The 20,045-nt window shown below is 37.7% G+C and overlaps 1 protein-coding gene across 2 annotated transcripts in view; it reads left to right on the top strand.

Annotated features, from left to right (window-relative positions):
- Positions 1–20,045, top strand: part of CXADR (CXADR cell adhesion molecule) — a 70,343-nt gene that overhangs the window by 39,369 nt on the left and 10,929 nt on the right. For both annotated transcript variants that reach the window (XM_077118746.1, XM_077118748.1), the window contains exons 2-3: positions 11,174–11,340; positions 16,558–16,762. In XM_077118746.1, coding sequence (XP_076974861.1) covers positions 11,174–11,340; positions 16,558–16,762 — 372 coding nt within the window. The remainder of the gene's footprint in view (positions 1–11,173; positions 11,341–16,557; positions 16,763–20,045) is intronic.

Raw genomic sequence — 20,045 nt, forward strand, 5'->3', positions numbered from 1 at the left:
TTTAATTGGGACATTTTTTCAGCCTTAGAACTGTAAATAGCAACTTATTAAATTCTGCTTTTTAAAAGCCATTCTGTTTCTGGTATATTGCATTCCAGCAACGAGCAAACTAGAACAATACCCTACAGAGATGAGGCACTGAGGTCCTGTTAATTGAGTAAAAGTGTGTATTTAAGTGTAAGAACATGTAGACAGTAACCTGAAATAGAGGAGCAAGTTCTGTAATATAAAGGAGGAAGCAATTAATACAGCCTGTGGGGATTAGATAAAGCTTCAAAGGTAAAGTGACAAGCAGGGGAGAAAGTGGAGCAAGCAGGAAGATAGATATTTCAAAGGGAAAGCATGCACAAATATGAGTGTTCAAAACTGTTGATTTTTTTTTTTTTAATGTCTTTCTTTCCCCCAAATTTGTTCCTTTCCTGAATGGGCCCAGACTAGGACACCTTCATCCTTTTTGTTTAGTCTTTACTCAAGAAAGGTATTAACTAATTCTTGCCTCCTTTCAACTGTATTTTCTTCTTGTTACCGTTCTCTTCTGTTTTCAAATGCACCATCTTTCATCTCTGGTAGATTCTCTGTTTTCTTTCTCTTTTAGGAAGATACTTGTGCCTGTGAGCTTTGCTTGGCCTAATCTTCCCTTGACTCTAGTTGAAATGTGGTTTCTTTGAATACTTTTCATCACCCAAAATTGGAACCTGCTTACCTCTAGACACCCAGAGTTGGTTGATTGCTGTTTTATTCTGTTGTGATGAATTGTTCTCTTGATTGCTTCAATCTCAAGGCAGATCATGTAGTTGCCGAACTCCTAATTCATAATTCTCTCCACACCTGGTGTGTATATGCATTCACTGATCAGACTTCACAATTGGTATCTTGGTGGTATAGTAAAAACTGAAAAATGTGTTTCAAAACATTGTTTTTTTCTCTTTGGTGATAAGCAACAGAAAACCTTTCATTCATTCAGCCAGTGTTTGTTGAATGTTTGCTGGGTTCCTGAAATTTTGCTAGCCTCAGGGAACCAAGGACGATCAAGACTGACCTGGTCTTTGTTTTAGCAGCAAATGTGAAACGTTCGTTGCAGTGAAGAGCGGGAAGGATACACAGTAAAAAAGTGATTTCAGTATATTGGGATTAGTGCGTATGAAAGGGAGGCGTTATCCATTACCCAAGGAGTACATAGAGGACATCTGTTTCAATCCATGTTTGGGCCAAAAAAATGATTTCTGGAAGAAATGAGTGTGAACTGACACCATAGTGGTAGGAATTTGCCTAGGAGATGTGAGGGATCATAGAGGGGCTATCACAATGAGTGAGAAGGCTCAGTGGGGAGAGAGTATGAACTGACTATGCTTTATGAACTTGCGTCTGAAGTTATGATTTTAGAATGTCCACAGGTAAAGGTTTTTATTAAACATCTTATCTCTCTCATGTTAATATAGTTATATAAAAATAATATACATATGTATATTATGGAAGGGGCTGTTGATAATATGGGATAGAGGGGTGAAACTAGTGGATGTTCTGGGAGGGCTGGCCCCTCTAGGTTTCAGGACTAAAATAATATGTATGTATGTTTTACATACAGTGGGAGTGGTAAGGGGCTAAAAGTAGCGAAGTACCTCAGCCTAAAGGACCTTGAAAGGATAATTAAGTTATCTGAGTCAGTGAAGAGCCATCTAAGATTTCTGAACATGGCAGTGATATTACAACTTAGAAAAAAATATTGTATAGTGAATATTCTGGGTGAAGTATGGAGAATGGGTTAGAGTGAGGAAGAGTGGGTCCAGGAAAGCCAGTTAGCTGGTTTAGTCCTTGTGAGAAATAATAATGGCCTGGATTTAGATTTTTTTTTAAAAAAGCTAGATTTGGGATATATATTTAGAAAGTACAAGTAACAGAGCATCTTACTCATTTGAATAAGAAAATAAGTGAACATTGATAGCCTTCCTCTCTTTAACTTAAACTTATTTTCAGGTTGGTATGTATGGATTGGTGGTACAGCTGTTTTTGCATATCTGGTTTTAAGCAGGAACTGATTAGAGAAAGTGGTAGTGGTAGAACCCTGAGATACAGGGAATGCATCTGGGAAATTTGCGGTTAGCCCTGGGAACAAACCCGTCACAGTTTGATATCATTGTTCTCCTGAAACCCACCCATATCAAGTTTGTGTCTAATTCTAAAATTAACACCCTGTTTTCTTGTGCAGTAAGGGTTCTTCCAACCGTTTTTTTTTTTTTTTTTTTAGACCATTGATGGTTTGTGCACTCCTCATTTTGGATTCTTAGAGTCTTAAAATATCACTATTAAAAAAAAAATCGCTATTACATAAACAGTTTTTTCCCCCATTCTTTTGAATTCTATACCTCATTTCCTCATTTTTCTTCTATCGGTGCCTTCATTATCTTTTCCTACTTCCCTCTTTTCCTTCCATTTTAATCTAGATTAAGGATTGCCTCTTATTTCACGTGAAACTGTTCCTTGGTTTCATTGCCTATAATGTCTGTTGCACAGGTTTTGTCAGGATTAAATGAAATAATATATGTAACCCCCCGTGCACAGTAAGATAGTGCAGTAAATGTAAATTCCTTTACACTTAATCTATATAACTTGTTTTTCCCTCTTAGCTGGAAGGATCTGCCAAGTAGATACCATCTATTTTCTTGGCTGTGGATTGATAAGTACATTCTTTACACTGTTTTGTGTCCCCAGTATGTTTTAATCTTTTGGAGAGCTTTTGCAAGTGCATTAGCTTCATACTCACATGAAGAGAATACCATTTGAAAATGATGAAAAACTTCATCACTCCAGGGATTATAGGCAGTCAAAAAAAGTAAAGCATTTATTGTATGTTTAAAGTCATAATCATTTTTTTAATCCAACATTTAAAAAATTTTTTTAAACTTTTTTTATTGTGAAATATAACATATATGCAAAAACAATAAATTTCCAAGTACATTTGAACAAGTAGGTATTGAACGGATTTTAAATATTGGTATGGGTTACAGTGTCACAATTTTTTGTTTTTTCTTCTGGCTACTCCAAGACACAGGAAACTAACAGAAATATCAATATAATGATTCAGCACTCATACTTATTTGTTAAATCCTATCTTCTCTGTTATACTCCTCCTTCTCTTTAAATGACATATATACATAAAAACAATAAATTTCTAAGTGCATCGCAACAAATAGTTGTAGAGATTTCAGAGTTTGGTATGGGTTACTATTCTTCAATTTTAAGTTTTTATTTTTAGCTGCTCTGAAGTACTGGAGGCTAAAAGAAATATCAATATAATGATTCAGCACTCATACTCATTTGTTAAACCTGACCTTCTCTTTATTACCCCACCATCACCTTTGATATTTCTCCTACTCTTTAGGGATATTTGGGCTATGCCTATTCTAACTTTTTCATGTTGGAAGGGGCTGCTGGTAATGAGACAGAGGGATGGAACTAGTGGATGTTCTGGGAGGACCGGCTCCTCTAAGTTTCAGGTCTTATCTTGTCCAGAGACCCATCTGGAGGCTCTGAGTTTTGCAGAGTTACCCTAGCACATGTAACCTTTGAGGAATCTTATATAATACCCTAGGCATTCTTTTTTTTTTAACTTTATTTATTGTATAATATAACACATATACAAAGCAAAGAAAGAAAAAAGCAATAGTTTTCAAAGCACTCTTGAACAAGTAGTTGCAGGACAGATCCCAGAATTTGTCACGGGCTGCTATACCATCATCTTAGATTTATCCTTCTAGCTGCTCCAGAACATTGGAGGCTAGAAGAAATAAATATTTGTTTATCATCACAATAGACTTCCCCCCTTTTTTTGTGAAAAATAGTATATATACAAAAACAATACCTTTCAAAGCACATCACATCAATTAATTGTAGGACAGATTTCAGAGTTTGATATGGGTTACAGTTCTATAATTTTAGATTTTTACTTCTAGCTGCTCTAAGATATTGGAGCCTAAAAGAAATATCAGTATTATGATTCAGCTATCATACTCATTTGTTAAACCCCTGTATTACTCAGCATCAACTTTGATCCTTCTCTCACTCTTTACGGAAGTTTGGTCTGTGCCCATTCTGACTTTTTCATGTTGGAGGGAGCTGTCAGTAATAAGTGGTGGGGAGATAGATCTAGCTGATATTCTGGAAAGGCTGGGCCCTCTAGGTTTCAGGGCTTTTCTTGTCCAGGGACATATCTGAAGGTTGTAGGTTTCTGAAAAGTTACCCTAGTGTATAAAACCTTTGTAGACTCTTATCTTTGCCCTAGGTGTTCTTTGGGATTGGCTGGAGTGGTTTTTGGTTGGGGTTTGGCAGGTTATAATAGGTAGCAATGTCAAACTGAAGCATATGTAAGAGCGACTTCCAGAATAGCCTCCCAACTCTATTTGAGTTCTCTCAGCCACTGATACCTTGTATGTTACACTTTTCCTGCTTTGGCCCGAATGGCATTGCTGATCCCATGGGGCCAGGGCTGGACTCATCCCCAGGGGTCTTCTCCCACGCCTCCAGGGAAACTTTCACCCCTGGATGTCATGTCTCATGTAGGGGGGGGGGGCAGTGATTTCACTTGCAGAGTTGGGCTCAGAGAGAGAGAGAGAGAGACACCACATCTGAGTCACAAAAGAGGTCCTCTTTAAGTAACTCTTAGACATACCTATAGGTAGGTTAAGCTTCTGTGCTGCATGCATAAGCTTCAGAAGAGCAAGCTTCAAGATCAAGGTCTTGGCTTATTGATTTGGGTGTCCCTAATGTTTGGCATAGTATCTAATGTTTCCCCAGTGGTAAAGTTTAATAGTTCAATTATTTTTCTCCTATCCCTCAAGGGTCTTTGCCAATACTTTTTGATTATCTGCTTAATATACTCTGGGATGTATCCAGGCATTACAGTAATCTATATAGAATTAAAGGCCCTTATTCTTATTCTGGGCTGCCTGTGTTTGGATTGATTGTGTGATCTATCCAAACAGGTTGAGTTAGATTATATGCTACAGAAACACTTGGTCTAGACGTAATAAAACTTTCTTACCATAGTCTCAAAGAGTAGGTGAGGTTCTAAAATATAATGTCTTCCTAAAACCCTGTATTCTGAATTACCTTAACCCCAACCCCATTGGTTTCATTCTTATCTCTAAATACCAAGTTATGCATATATAAAACAACCCCTCAAAATTGAGAAAAATGATCATTTCAGGAGCATTCGTAGCACATATGTTCATTTATTCTGGTGAGAGTACTGAATATTTGATTAAGGTGGTGTCTGCCAAGATTTTTCATTGTAAGGTCATTACTTTTACCCCTGTAATAGATATAAAGTTTTTTGTGGCAGATTCTTAGAGACTATGTGTATATTCTGTTTCTCTTCATACTTTGACCCACTAGTTTTCAGCATGTGTTAATGATTCTTACCTGGAATGATTAATGCTGTGCTTTTTTTTGCCAAATGTTGATTTTGAAACCTGAAAAATCTAATAGGGCTAAATTTAAATATTTTTCTTCATACCCATTGTGTTTCTTCCCTACCTTTTTCTAAGGTTTTTTCCTCACTCAAAACTTTACTAAACTTTCTCACATTTACTGCCATTGCTACTTTTTTTTTTTTTTTTTTTTTTTTTAAGAGAGAGGGAGGAAGGGAAGGAAAGACAGAGAGAAGGAAGGAAGGATGGAAGGAAGGAAGGGAGGAAGAAAGGGAAACATCTTTAAACATTTTCTTGTTTTATTGTATTTTGTTTGTTTGTTTGTTTTTTTTTTTTACATGGGCTGGGGCCGGGAATCGAACCGAGGTCCTCCGGCATGGCAGGCAAGCACTTTGCCCGCTGAGCCACCGCGGCCCGCCCCATTGCTACTTTTTAAATCAACCACAAAGTTTCAAAAGCATTTTCTTCATTTCTTTGATTTTAAGATTGCTAGGAGACAAAGGTATCTGAAAACTGTCTAGGTTAATATATAACTTAAACTTGAGAAGGAAATTAAATAAATGGGGGAAGGTCATCAATTCAAAATACACCTCCTTTCATTATCTCCAGTTCTGCATGTTTCATCCTTAGGATCAAAACAGATCTTTTTCTGAGGCCTTTGTGAGACATGGCACCATCCGGGACTAGAATCCACTTTTATAAACTTGTATCAAAAGTTGAGGCTCAGAAGGCAGTCAGGGCAGAAGAGACGCTCTTAAAGCTCCAAAAGATCTGGAGTTTGGAAATTAAAAAAAAAAACAAGCAGAAAACTGGGAGATGTTATTTCAGTCACTGACAAGTGGGAAGTGATTGGCTTTGTTTATTTATGTAATGCAGAGCTGTGCGCTTACTAGCTGGACTCTTGAAATTTGTGGTTTGATGATGTGCTATGGTTTGATGATGTGCTACATGTTTCATCACACTTTGTAATTTTTAATAAAACTACAAGAAAATTAAACCATTGATTTAATTTTCAGACCATGTTTGAACCTGCAAGGAGTTTGCCAGTTAACTTGTCACTCATTTGCTGTACAAATAAAATTGAGTACTATTATGAAAGATTCTGTAGAGAGTATTAGGAAAGAATTTCAGTGTCTGCCTTTTGTCCTATACAGTTTATTACTCTTGCATGCTTCTGCCCTGAAAAGCTATGCCTCTGTGAAAAGAGGCCATTGAATGTTGCTAGGAAACCCAAGAATTGCTTTGTATGATCGTGAATATTTTAGTTCATTTTTAGTGCAACACAAGAGCAATTGAAATGTTTTAAACATCTTTTTGAAAAAGAAATACTGCAGGCCATTTAAAAATCTGTTTAAAAAGTTTTAAACAGTACACATATTAAGAAAATCTCATTATAAGACAGATATAGGCAATCACCTTCTCTTAAAATCTCAGTTCTCAAAAATAACTACCGTAAATAGTTTGGTATGTAACTTTCCAGATCATTTATCTACATATATGTAATTAATTTTGTCACTATTAAAATAAAAATATTTTTTATATCAAACAAAAAATAATGAAAGATGATATCATGAAAACTAAGATGCATTTTATCCTGATGACTGTGTAGTATAAATACTAAGAGCTTGAATTAGGAGGGTTTGAACTTATGCACATTTAGATGTCTAATTCATGTCATTTAGCTTTGTATTTGATTTCTATAGAAGAAAAACTAGATGCATACATTTACCAGGACGTTTTAGTTATTTAGAGTAAATCTTCATTCTCAATTGTGTGTTTTTACCCTCCATATATTTGGGCTATGTCTTGATGCATTTTGAAGTGGGATTTTCATCCTGAAGTACACTTACTGTTTTTATCTTACTTAGTACGTAGCGTATTAATACCCAGACAAATTAATGCAGGCAACAGATGTGGTAGCTATAGAAAGAAGCTCCTGAAGTTGCAGGAAAAATCTAATTTCTGTATCTGGTAGATTCATGTGTTTTTCTTTTTTTTTTAAAGCAATTTTTTAAATTGTAAAAAATAACATATACAAAAAAGGAATAAATTTCAAAGCACACCACAACAATTAGTTATAGAACAGATTTCAGAGTTTGGTATGGGTTACAGTTCCACAATTTTAGGTTTTTCCTTCTGGCTGCTCCGAGACACTAGAAACTAAAAGAATATCAATATGATTCAGAAGTCATACTTATTTGTTAAATCCGATCTTCCTTTTTAACTCCAACTTCTCCTTTGATCTTTTTTTAATTATTTATTTTTTATTGATATATATTCACATACCATCTGTATGGTTCACAATATTATCATATAGCTATGCATTTATCATCACAATCTACTTTTTTCTTTTTTGTGAAAAATAACATATACAAATAAGCAATAAATTTCAAAGCACATCACAACGATTAGTTGTAGAACAGATTTCAGAGGTTGTTATAGGTTACAATTCCACAATTTTAGGTTTTTACTTCTAGCTGCTCTAAGGTACTGGAGACTAAAAGAAATATCAATATTATGATTCAGCAATCATAGTAATTTGTTAAACCCTACCTTCTCTGTATAACTCCACCATCACCTTTGATCTTTCTCCCACTCTTTAGGGATATATGGGTTGTGTCCATTCTAGCTTTTTCATGTTGAAAGGGGCTGTTGATAATATGGGATAGGGGAATGGAACTAGTTGATGTTCTGGAGAAGCTGTCCCCTTTGCATTTCAGGACTTAATTGGTCCAGGAACCCATCTGGAGGTTGTAGTTTCTGGAAAGTTACCCTAGTGCATGGAAACTTTGTAGACTCTTACATAATGCCCTAGGTACTCTTTAGGATTAGCAGGAATGGTTTTGGTTGGGGATTGGCAAGTTATGATAGGTAGCAACGTCTGACTGAAGCTAAGTAAGAGCCCTCCCTACCCCCAGAAGGAAAGGGTCCGTGGGTCCTATGTTCCCCTCCCAGGTCCCTCTCCCCTCCTTCCCTGTCCTTTTGCCCCTCTCTCCTCTTCTTCATTGCTCCCCCTTTATCCCTCTCTCCTCCTCTGAATCCTTCCCACCTCCCTCCAATCACTCCACGTCACCTGCTCTTCCACCTGCTTTCCTCCCTGTAGCCTCTCTCACCTTCTCTGTCCTCCTTTCCTCTGGACCAGGGCCTGCCTTGCTCACCCTGAGGCTGAGCAGCGACCTGGACATGCCCATCTTGGCCTCAGCTAGGGGACCCGACAGGCAGCCAAGACCCCAGATCTGCCCCCCAGGGACCTAGCCCTTCTGTATCTCTCTTTCTCACTCTTTCTTACAAGCCTCCTAGGGTTTGGCACTGGGAATCAGAGCTTTGACACACTCATTCCTGGAAATCAGGGCAGACGGCCTACGCAGTAGAAAGGGGGCCATCCAATGCCCAGTGTCTGGTAGAGGCTGGGCTGGGACGAGAGAAGAAAGGAAGGAGGAGAGCTGGGCACCAGAAGCCCAAGGCAAGCCTCCCGTTGCTGCCTGCCCTGGCCCTCCCTGAGTTCTGAATTTCCACATGTCCTGGACCAGCCGGAGCATGGCATTCGTTGAGTTCTTTGTCCTCTCCTGTCTCTCTGTCCTGGGATTGGGGTGGGCCCTGCCAGAAGGTGTCAAGGGCTGCTCTCTGATTCTGGGGCTGTTTTTATTTGTTTGTTTGTTTTTTGTTTTTTTGAGAAAATCACCTATATTGTAAGTAAGAGCGACCTCCAGAGTAGCCTCTTAACTCTATTTGAACTCTCACAGCCACTGATAACTTACTTGTTACACTTCCTTTCCTCCTTTTGGTCAAGATGGCTTTGTTGATCCCACTGTGCCAGAGCCAGGCTCATCCCTGAGAGTCATCTCCCTTGCCTTCAGGGAGAGTTTCACCCCTGGATGTCATGTCCCACGTAGGAAGTGGGCAATGATTTCACTTGTAGAGTGGGGCTTAGAAAGAGAGGCCATAACTGAGCAACAAAAGAGGTCCTCTGGAAGTAATTCTCAGACATGCCTATCAGTAGACTCAGCTTCTCCACTACATACATAAGCTTCAGAAGCACAAGCCTCAAGATCAAGGTCTTGGCCGATTGATTTTAGTGTCCCTATGTTTGACACAGTTTTAATGGTTTTTCCAGTGGTAAAGTTTAAGAGTTCCATGTTTTTTTCTCCCGTGTTTTGTTCGTTTTTATGGTGGAAAAGGGGAATGGGGGGAACAGAGAGAGGCAAGCCCCCCCACACTGTAATCTTTGTGTTTAGCGTCTCATCCAGGTCGTTGTATGGGTCCTGAATTTGGTGGTAAGGGACAAAAAGTTCCAAAACGATAGAGCTGCTTAACAGAATATGATATGTTAGTTTGAAATGTATAATTCTGCATGTTAGATATTTGAATTTATACTTAAAAAATGTTAGCTCATCACAAGGAACATACAGATATGATGAACAAGTGCTGTGCAAACCATTGCAGCATAAATAGAAAACAAATGAAGTTTTGTGTGACCGGTCATTTACAGACTGAATTTGCATTTTAAATCTAGTGAGCATGTTTAAACATTGATCTGTATAAGACATAAGTAGTGAACAGACTTATTTTTATTTGGGAATTGATAGGAACAGAATTTTTTTTTTTAAGAAATTGTAACATTTTGCTCATAGTTGTTTCTACCTATATGTAAGTAAGAGATTCTATTATTGTTACAAAACTGTTAGCAGCAAGGAGGGAACATTGTTTTTTCAGCTCTTGCAGAGTTGCAGTGGGTTTAAGCCAGCTTGCTCTTTTTTTGATTGGGAATTTAATTAATTGCTAGTTTACAGTTCTAAGGCCGTGAAAATGGCTCAGCTAAGACAAGAGTATAGAAGTGTCCAGTCTAAGGCATCCAGGGAAAAATACCTTTGTTCAAGAAGGTCCATGACGTTCACAGTTTCTCTCTCACTTGTAAAAGAACAGGACAAACATGGCAGCATCGGCTAACTTTCTCTCCAGGCTTCTTGTTTCATGAAGCTCCCCCAAGGACATTTTCATCTCCAGAGGTCTCTGACTGTGTGAGCTCTTGTGGTTCTAGGGACTCTAAAAAATGGGCTAAGCCAGGTCTTTTTAAAAAGCATTGGAGAAGTATGATGGTTGACTCTCTCAGCAGAGAAATAGGAAGGGTAATGATCTTTAAGAAATGTGTAAAATAGCATTGAGATCAACTATAGTGTAAATTTTTTAACACATTAGTTGTTAATATTCTCTCTGATTTGTCTTCATCAAAATTTATGGCTTAGAAATATTTTTAGACATTCAGTAAGGGTTTTAGACCCAAATATGATAAAGATTTAGAATTTTAAAAGCCTGGTCAAAATCCATTCCTGTGTGCACCAACAGTGAGCGCCTGGTGTGCGTGTAGCACTGTCACAAGTCTGAATTTCTGCAGCCTTGAATTAGTAAGGCATGACTAGCCTTCTAGAGGCTCTAGCTCAATTCAGTTTTAAATGTCTACTTGAATATAGAATACTCTCTACTAATGAAAACTTGTGTTTTATATAATCCTGGGAAGTTCACCGTATTCGTAAAGGGAATTATATTGTATAAGACTGTTATTAGTACTGGCATGTCATTTTTATAAGGTCACAAACTAAAAACTGAATTGCTGAGTGTGACTTCAGTCACGTAGGCCTCAAATGCTGTAATTTCCATATCACCGGCTCCCCCTCAGTGGCTGTGGTTGTGCCGAGCACATCACCATTTAATAACAGATGCACGCTCCATGGGCATATTTCTTTCTCCAGATTTGACCAACAGTTTGAGTATAACAACTCCTGACCAGATGATTGAAAAAGCCAAGGGGGAAACTGCCTATTTGCCGTGCAAATTTACCGTGAATCCGGAAGACCAGGGACCATTGGACATCGAGTGGCTGCTATCACCAGCTGATAATCAGAAGGTGGACCAAGTGGTAAGTTTTGATACGTGCTTGTTCACTTGGTGGAAGCTTGTGTAACTTGTGTTGCCCGCTGTGCTGACGGAGAGCGTAAGAAACAGGGGAAAACTGCAGGCTTCTCAGCCTTGTGTCTTGGTGGGAAAAGTGGTTGCTCTTGTGAAAAATGAGGACACATGGTAAGTATAATGGAGTGTTAAGGATAAGTGACCTCAGATTTCAGAGGAAGAAGAAGTCACTGAACTTAAAGAAGGCTTCAAGGAGGAAGAGAAACTGTGATGGTTCTGAAAATCTGGATTTGGAAATGCATAGGCAAAGAATAGTAGAGGGGTTAAAGGGAACAGATGTGATGGCCTGGCAGAAATATGCATAATGTATTAGAAGGTGGTGAGTAAAGGAGGCTTTGTTGAAAGTTCAAACTGATTTGTAAGATTTATACAAAGTTCTGTTGGCATTTGAAGGGTCATTACGCATAAGATGATTTAACAAAGGTATATACTATTATTGCAGTCTGTTTTCTTTATTTTTCAAGTTAAAAATTCCGTGCAATGAATTTCTTTTTTAAAAAGTCTTTATAGCATAAAATCATCTATACGTATTAAAATTTTCAAAAATTAGATATCAAAACAGTAGAGAATTAACAGAGTAATTCTGTTAACAGTAATTAACGGCCCAATGTAGAAAACTTGGAAAGTCAAAAATAGCACAAAGAAGGAAAATTGCCAATAATCTCACCTTCAAATATCTATCACTTTACTTTTTTGTTTCCAGAATATTTCATTACATTTTGAATCTTGCCTGTTAGCTTTGTATAACATAGTTAACTAAAAAGTTTCATTGTTAGAGCAGGCACAGAAAGCAAGTCCAGATATTTAGGGGAATATAGTAATATATGTATTTGAGGAAGAATTTTTATTTTTACTTATGGCGTATGTAAAAATATGGGTTATTTAAAAGTTGAAAGTAAAATTTTCCTGTTTTATGGTTCAATCAGTGAAGTTCGGTAACTGGTATTTTTGGCAAATCAAGGCAGTTTACCCATAGTATATTGGAAGGAAGTCATTATGGTACTATCCCAAGTTGTGAATGATTGGGGCCACCCCCTCCAGGGATTCACCTCTGCCCTGATTCTGTTGCAGGAACTTCCTTCTCCCTAAGCAAAATAGATTGACCCTGATTAATTCTGTCTCCCCAGACCACATGCCCTGTTACCTCCTTCTCTCACTCTTCCTCTTCCTCTCTCTTCCTCTTTCTCTATGTATGTCTCAGCACCCTAAATCCAGGTTTCCATCTACCTGAGAGCCTGCTCATCCTCCCTTACTTACCAGTGTAGTCCCCATCCTCCTTCAGAGCCCGGGACTCCCATTGGGTTAAGATAGGTGAAGCTTGAGAGATGCTATGGAGGCATGGGTGCTTCTGGTTTACGACAGTTATTTCATGAGTGAAGCTCCGAGACGAGGTGCATATAAGACCAAGAAGCCCTATGTGCTGCACTTAGTTTTGAGTGAGCCTGTGTATGGAAAGTGGACACAAAATCTTCCATGCTGAGTGGGAAGCATAGTCTTTCTGACTACAGGAGTTAAGTATGAAACTGTGGAGTGGGGGGTTGAGTGTCCATTTCTGGATTAAAACTCTAAAAACACAGTAAAGCAGACCAAAATGAGGTAGAAGAGTTTTGGAGAGATTGATGCAGAAGAGGATGCTTATGAAGGATTTCAGTGAGCCCCCTTTCTATATATCTGAGCTAGTCAGCAGTGTGGAAGAGAATGAGGACTTGGACAAGTGGCCTGGAAAGAGTTCTGTTCTTTTACCCTATGTGATCTCCTTAGTCAGCAAACCGATAACTAGGTTTTATGTGCTTCTTAAGTGCTTGACAGTGTTTTTTATGTTTTTAAATTTTATTTTCTTATTTAAGCCTTAAAAAAAAAAAAAAGAAACAAACAAACAAAATATAATAAAACAAGAAAATGTTTAAAGATGTTTCCCTTTCTTCCTCCCTTCTTTCCTTCCATCCTTCCTTCCTTCTCTGTCTTTCAAAAAAAAAAAAAAAAAAAAAAAAAAGAAAACACCCTAAAATGAGAATTATGGACACAAAGAGAAGGAATTGGAGGCCCAGAGATTTGAAGGAACACACCCAGGTCACACAACTGCACACCCAGATCACACAGCTGCTGGTAACTGATGCTGTTGGGGTTTGAACCCTGGTCTCTAGTTCCCATACCTGCACTTTGATTATCCTTTGCACTATCTGTACCATCTCCCATATTTGTTTCCTATGCCTCAGTTTCCTCATATTTAAAATAGAAATATATATACTTATCTCTTAGGATTGTTAGAATTGGCATACTGCATGCACAAGTATTTTATAAGCTTAGAAGTCGTACAGGAATGTGAGTAAAGAAAGGTCAGTACACTGTGCTAAACTTTTGAGTGGATCTGGTTTGCATCTTAGCAGTATAATTTTGCAAAAGTTATTTGGTGAGCACCACAGTTTTGCCTCATCCTAAATGTGATGTGTGCATAATGCCACCATCCTTGGAGGTTTGTCATGAGAAGTCAATGAAAACATGTAAAATTGCCTGTCAGTGATAGTTCACTATTTCTCAAATATCTTAAAACATTGGTTCCATGGGAAAATACTCAGATGGTTTATAAAATAACTAATAGTGGGTACACAGTTTGTAAAACCCTCCTTCAGGGACTATTAATGTCTGTGCTAAGCACACATGGGGGTTCAAAAAGTACTGTGGGTTAAACCGTATAGCTTTTCACAGCAAACAACTCAGTAGTTAAATACAAGGAAAGATGTAACAGCCTCCTTGAGTTCTCAGTTTTGCCGCTGACAAGGGGATGTGAGCAAATGAAGTTACGGCTTGTGTTTACTGATTAAGCCATCTGTGGACCCTTCACTACTTCTTGAATTTGCTTAACAAACTGATATAAAATGCATCCTAGATGCAGGCACTTAAAGTGTAAATAAAAGATCTTTAATGGACTAAAGCAGGGTCAGCATAGTGGTCAAAATAATGGTACAGACAGTAAAGAACCCAAGTCCTTGTCCTTATAAAGTTCCTACAGAATAATCCTTACAAAATGTGCTGTCCATAATTAGCATCTCAGATAAAATATATATATATATATATATATATATATTTGCAGGATATAAACTATAGAGTCCTGTTTCCTGATTCTTTTTTTTAGTTTAATACCACTGCTCTTGGGTCTTATGGCCAGAATTAAGGATTTCATTAGCAAATGTGAAAAGTGATAGAATGTTTTAATTTTAGTCATGTCTAACCATCTCTTTCAGTTTTCTTCCAAGTCAAATTGAACACAATTTTACTTCTAAATTTAGCCACCTTTAGTTATCACTGTCAAAGCCTTTAATAGTGGTCCAGAAAGCTCAGTGAAATTAAGAAGGGGTGCTTGTTCTTAATCACAGAAGTTTCTTTGGAAGATCATGTTAACCTGGGTATGCATACTTTAAAAAGTTTATTTTATAGTTTTTTTTTAATCTGCTAGAATCTGGAACTTTTTTTTATTTATTAAAGTCTAGAACATTCATGTACCTGCCATAGAGTAGCAAGTAAATTGTCATAAGCCTTTGGGAAAGGAAGGTGTTAAACTTGATTTATGTACTTGATCGTTATAGTTCACTGTCTGGGGCAGCTGAGAGATAAGAGTGTAGGAATCAACAGGTCTTGGTTATTGTGTAATCTCACTTTTAATTCTCTTTTATCAGTCCCTAGTATTTGATCATGTTAGACTTTGGTTTCTCCATTTAAAATGAAAGAATTTGACCAGACTCAAGTTCTTCTGTTCTCTCATTCTGTGATTTGGGTAATACTGGATTACTCATAATGCTGTGTTCTTACTCCGTTTTTTTTTTTGTTTTTTTTTTATTAATTAAAAAAAATTACAAGAAACAAACATTCCCAACACATACACTCAGCAGTTCACAATATCATCACATAGTTGCATATTCATCATCATGATCATTTCCCAGAACATTAGCATCAATTCAGAAAAAGAAATTAAAAGACAACAGAAAAATATAACAAACAGAAAAAAAGAAAAAAATTTTGCAGGCCATACCCCTTACTGATCCCTTTCATTGATTACTAGCATTTCAAACAAAATCTATTTTAACATTTGTTCCCCCTATTATTTATTTTTATTCCATATGTTCCTCTCATCTGTTGACAAGGTAGATAAAAGGAGCATCAGACACAAGGTTTTCACAATCACACAGCCACATTGTGAAAGCTATATCATTATACAATCATCATCAAGAAACATGACTACTGGAACACAGTTCTACATTTTCAGGCAGTTCCCTCCAGCCTCTCCATTACATCTTGGATAACAAGGTGATATCTACTTAATGCGTAAGAATAACCTCCAGGATAACCTCTCGACTCTGTTTGGAATCTCTCAGCCATTGACCCTTTTCTCATTTCACTCTTCCCCCTTTTGGTCGAGAAGGTTTTCTCAATCCCTTGATGCTGGGTCTCAGCTCATTCTAGAGTTTTTCTCAATCCCTTGATGCTGAATCTCAGCTCATTCTGGGATTTCTGTCCCACACTGCCAGGAAGATCCACACCCCTGGTAGTCATGTCCCATGCAGACAGGGGGAGGGTGGTGAGTCTGCTTGCTGTGTTGGCTGGAGAGAGAGGCCACATCTGAGCTACAAAAGAGGTTCTCTTGGGGGTGACTCTTAGGCTTAATTTTATGTAGGCTTGACCTATCCCCTGTGGGGTTAAGTTTCATATGAACAAACCCCATGACTGGGGGCTCAGCCTATAGTTTTGGTTGTCCACACTGCTTGTGAGAATATCAAGAATTCAACTTGGGGAAGTTGAGTGTTCCCCCGTTCTCACCATTCCCAAAGGGGACTTTGCAAATACTTTTCCACTCACTGATCAAATGGCTCAGGGATTCATCATGGCATCACCTGGACAAACCAACAAAATCTCATGTCCTATACAAAGTTCCATGTACTTAAGGTGTTCAATCAACTATCTACATAAGTTATATTAGGAGATGCACTAGTCAAAGTATAGATTTGTACCAAATAAACATTTTTTGCTTTAGTCTCACACATTAGTTGAAATTTTAAAATATTAAGTACCATCTATTTTCCCGTTTTTTTTTTAATCCCACAGTAGCAAGATTTATTCAGAGCTACTTTAATAAGAGAGAGATTTATTTCCCCTAATTTTTGTTTTCTTTTAGATTATTTTATATTCTGGAGACAAGATTTATGATGACTACTATCAAGATCTAAAAGGACGAGTGCATTTTACAAGCAGTGATCTCAAATCTGGCGATGCCTCAATAAATGTAACAAATTTACAGTTATCAGATATTGGCACATATCAGTGCAAAGTGAAAAAAGCTCCTGGTGTTGGAAATAAAAAGGTTCAGCTCACAGTTCTTGGTAAGTTATTTGTATTAGTATTACTTTTTAATAGTGCTATTTTATCACATAAAGTAGCAGCATTTGTATAAAAGACTGTTTCAGTTATTACAGTAATAATGTTAAAAAGTTAGACTGCTACTACTGTTTTCAAATAATATGGAACATAAAAATAATGCTTTTTTATGATAGGAAAAATAAGTGTATACAACTTAATTGTGATGAGTTTAAAATAAATACAGAAGTATTATATATAAACTAGGAGTTAGGAGATCCAAATTTTTTGTATTTGTTTGTCCTCAGAATGAACTAGAACCTCTTCATTTCCCTGGACGTCAGTGTGCCTTTTTGAAATATAAAAATATTTAATTATTAAATCTGCCCATGAGATCTCACTTGGTTCAAAATTCTTTATGTATCATTTTGAGTGTTTACCTTCATTACCCAAAGAATAAATGAGTTTTTGAGATGAATAATTGGAGTATGTAGAAAAGAGGAGATCGATTGTGTTAGACGGAATATTGAATTGGAGTAAGTCATTTCATTTCCATGAACATCACCATTATACATCCTTAAAGTGCAAGGATTAGACAGATGGTCGCTGGGGTGTCTTCCAATGCTGTTTTGATAGTTAAGAAGAAAATAAATGTAAATTGCTGTGTAAACTGTCAAAGACTGAGAAGTTTATTATCCTGTATAAGACTATGCACTATCAGTCTTAACCCCTTCAAACAAAGAAGCTCTCAGGTTTTTATAATTCATAAATCTATTTCTAAAACCTTATTTTGATAGACTTTTTGTACAATGGCTACCATGAAGAAAAAGACAGTTGTCTTTTGTGAAGGAATAGCTCTCTGTTCTTTGACAGTAAATCCCCTATTTTGGACCCATGTTTTTCAGTTTTGGGGTACACTTGAGGACCCGCTATGCATAAGAAATGCTGATTGCTAGAATTGCGTAGCATGCTGCTGGAAGCAGTAAGGCAGGTCTCACCATTATCAAATTCTATATTGTTCCTTTTGTTGTAGAGAATTGGTTAGAGGTAAGTTAGAGATGTAGTCAGGTGTGTTGTGTTCCAGAGTCATATTTTTTTTTTACTTTTAAAAGGGGGAACTTATTAAGTTGTAAGTTTACAACTCTAAGACCATGAAAATGTCCAAATTAAGGCACGGCTATAGAAATGTCCAAATTAAGGCATCCAGGGAAAGATGCCTTCATGCAAGAAGGCTGATGATGTTTGGGGTGTCTCTCCAGAGCACACTGAACATTTTTTTTTAATATATATGTAAATCAGTATAAGAGCAGATAGACACTAGGAATAAGAAAGCTGGTGTTGGCGCATGCAACTCCAGGAGTTGTCTTGGTTACTGAAGCAGCAAAATGACTGCTGGCAGTATCAGAGTGGGCATCAGTGTTCTGCTGAAAGGCACTCCTAGCTAAGTGGCACTGGCTCAAAAATGTGTGGTTTAGTATGAAAGTATTAGACCTGAGGAAGGAACTAGGAAAAGGAATATGGTAATGGTGGAAATCTCAACTTTCTGTATATATGTTGAGTAAACCCAGAGTAGCCTTTCTTTTTATAAATGTGTTAGCCTGTACAAGTTCAACAGCTGCTCTGAACACTTAACTCAGAGCCAAGTATACCAGGGAATATGATTCCAAATATACCTTCTTTCAACATTGCTCTCCAGGAAATATTCAGTTAAGATAGGCATGGAATTTTAACTCCTTCATGTTAAAGGAGGCTTCATGTGCCAAGCATTATGATTCTGAGTCATGGTTCTGATATCTAGTTATCAAAATTATTTATTGTGAAACCCTTCTTTGATGGGGCAAGTGTACCAGGAGGAATGCAACTTGGATATCATCTCAGAAGGGCTGTGGAAAAGTACAGTTTGCACGTGTACCTGTGGGCATGCTGCTGGATGTCACAGGACTAAGTTTTGGGTAAAATTTGTAGGTCCCAACTGAAGAGATGTTTGTCACGTAAGACAATGCGACTATACCTTAAAATCTTACAGCACACATCTCCAAAGGAAGCTGAGTTCAGTGGTGACGATACATAATGTGACACCCAATAGAAGAGGATAGGCCCTTTTCCATTACACCTCACAAACCTAACATCTAATTCCCCAGAATAGATGAGCAGCAGGTGTTGACACAGTTACTCCTTTTGATAGCCCTGGAGAGATTGTAATGGTCAAGCAGTCCCCGATTCAGTCCAGAGAGGGAGAGAGAGGTTAGGTTAATTCCAGGAATAAAAGGAAAAAGGGAGAAGTGATTGCTAAAGGAAAAGGAACCAGAAAGTAGGAGTGACCGATACTCTGATGAGTCAAGGCTCTCCCAGAGCCAGAGGAGAATTTCTCTAGCTCTTTCTTCTGTGTTTTTTATGAGTCATGGCTGCTGCTGGGAGAAACCACCAGAATTGTTTTCTTTTGAAAGTGGAGCTTGGACTGAAGCTTATCTTTTAGCTCTGACCGAAATGGGTTATCTGGAGGAAAAATAAGAAGTGCCTGGTAGATAGTCCGTAAGAGAGCTCTCATTTGGTTCACCCTTAGTGGCTCTGCTTCATCCTTTGATTCTTTTGTGGGAAATCTGAGGGAGATCCATTGTGTCCACAGGGTGGTGAAGATAGCTCACTGTGTGCTGCATGGCTTTAGTTGGCTGTATGTGAGCAGTGATGTGATCTTGTAGCTTGTCCCATATGGCAGAGCCTGACCTGCTCTTTTCAGATACCCCAAAAGCGCATGTGGGTGTAACGCTAAAAGAGCTGAAAGGGCATGATGGTCACAAAGGGAGCTGATGGGTTAATGGTGACCACATCCCTAGCACTTCCTCTAGAGCCCTGAAAGGGCCTGTTACTGAGACCTTTCGGGATAAACTGATCAAGATGTTTTGAAGAGTAGAGCATACACAGTTAACAGTTTCCTGGACATACTCGTGCACTGTACCAGAACACAGTGCAAACAGCATGTGTAGTGGCAGGGCTTTTTTCCATCAGTTTTATTTTGAAATAGTTTTAGATTATAGAAAAGTTATAAAAACAGTAGAGAATTCTTATATAGCCATCATCCAATTTCCTCCAATGTTAACATCTTAGAAGATTGTAGTATAATGATCAGAAATAAGAAATTAATATTGGTACAATACTATTCACTGAACTGCAGACCTAATTCATGGTTTCCCACTAATGACCTTTTTGTGCTAGGGTCAAATCAAGGATCCATATTGCATTATTGGAGGAATTGAGTTACATCATGTAATGTCAGGATGTTTTCTTATTAGTCATGATCATTTGGCTTAA

The sequence above is a fragment of the Tamandua tetradactyla genome, chromosome 10 (assembly GCF_023851605.1).
Source record: "Tamandua tetradactyla isolate mTamTet1 chromosome 10, mTamTet1.pri, whole genome shotgun sequence".
Lineage (NCBI taxonomy): Eukaryota > Metazoa > Chordata > Mammalia > Pilosa > Myrmecophagidae > Tamandua > Tamandua tetradactyla.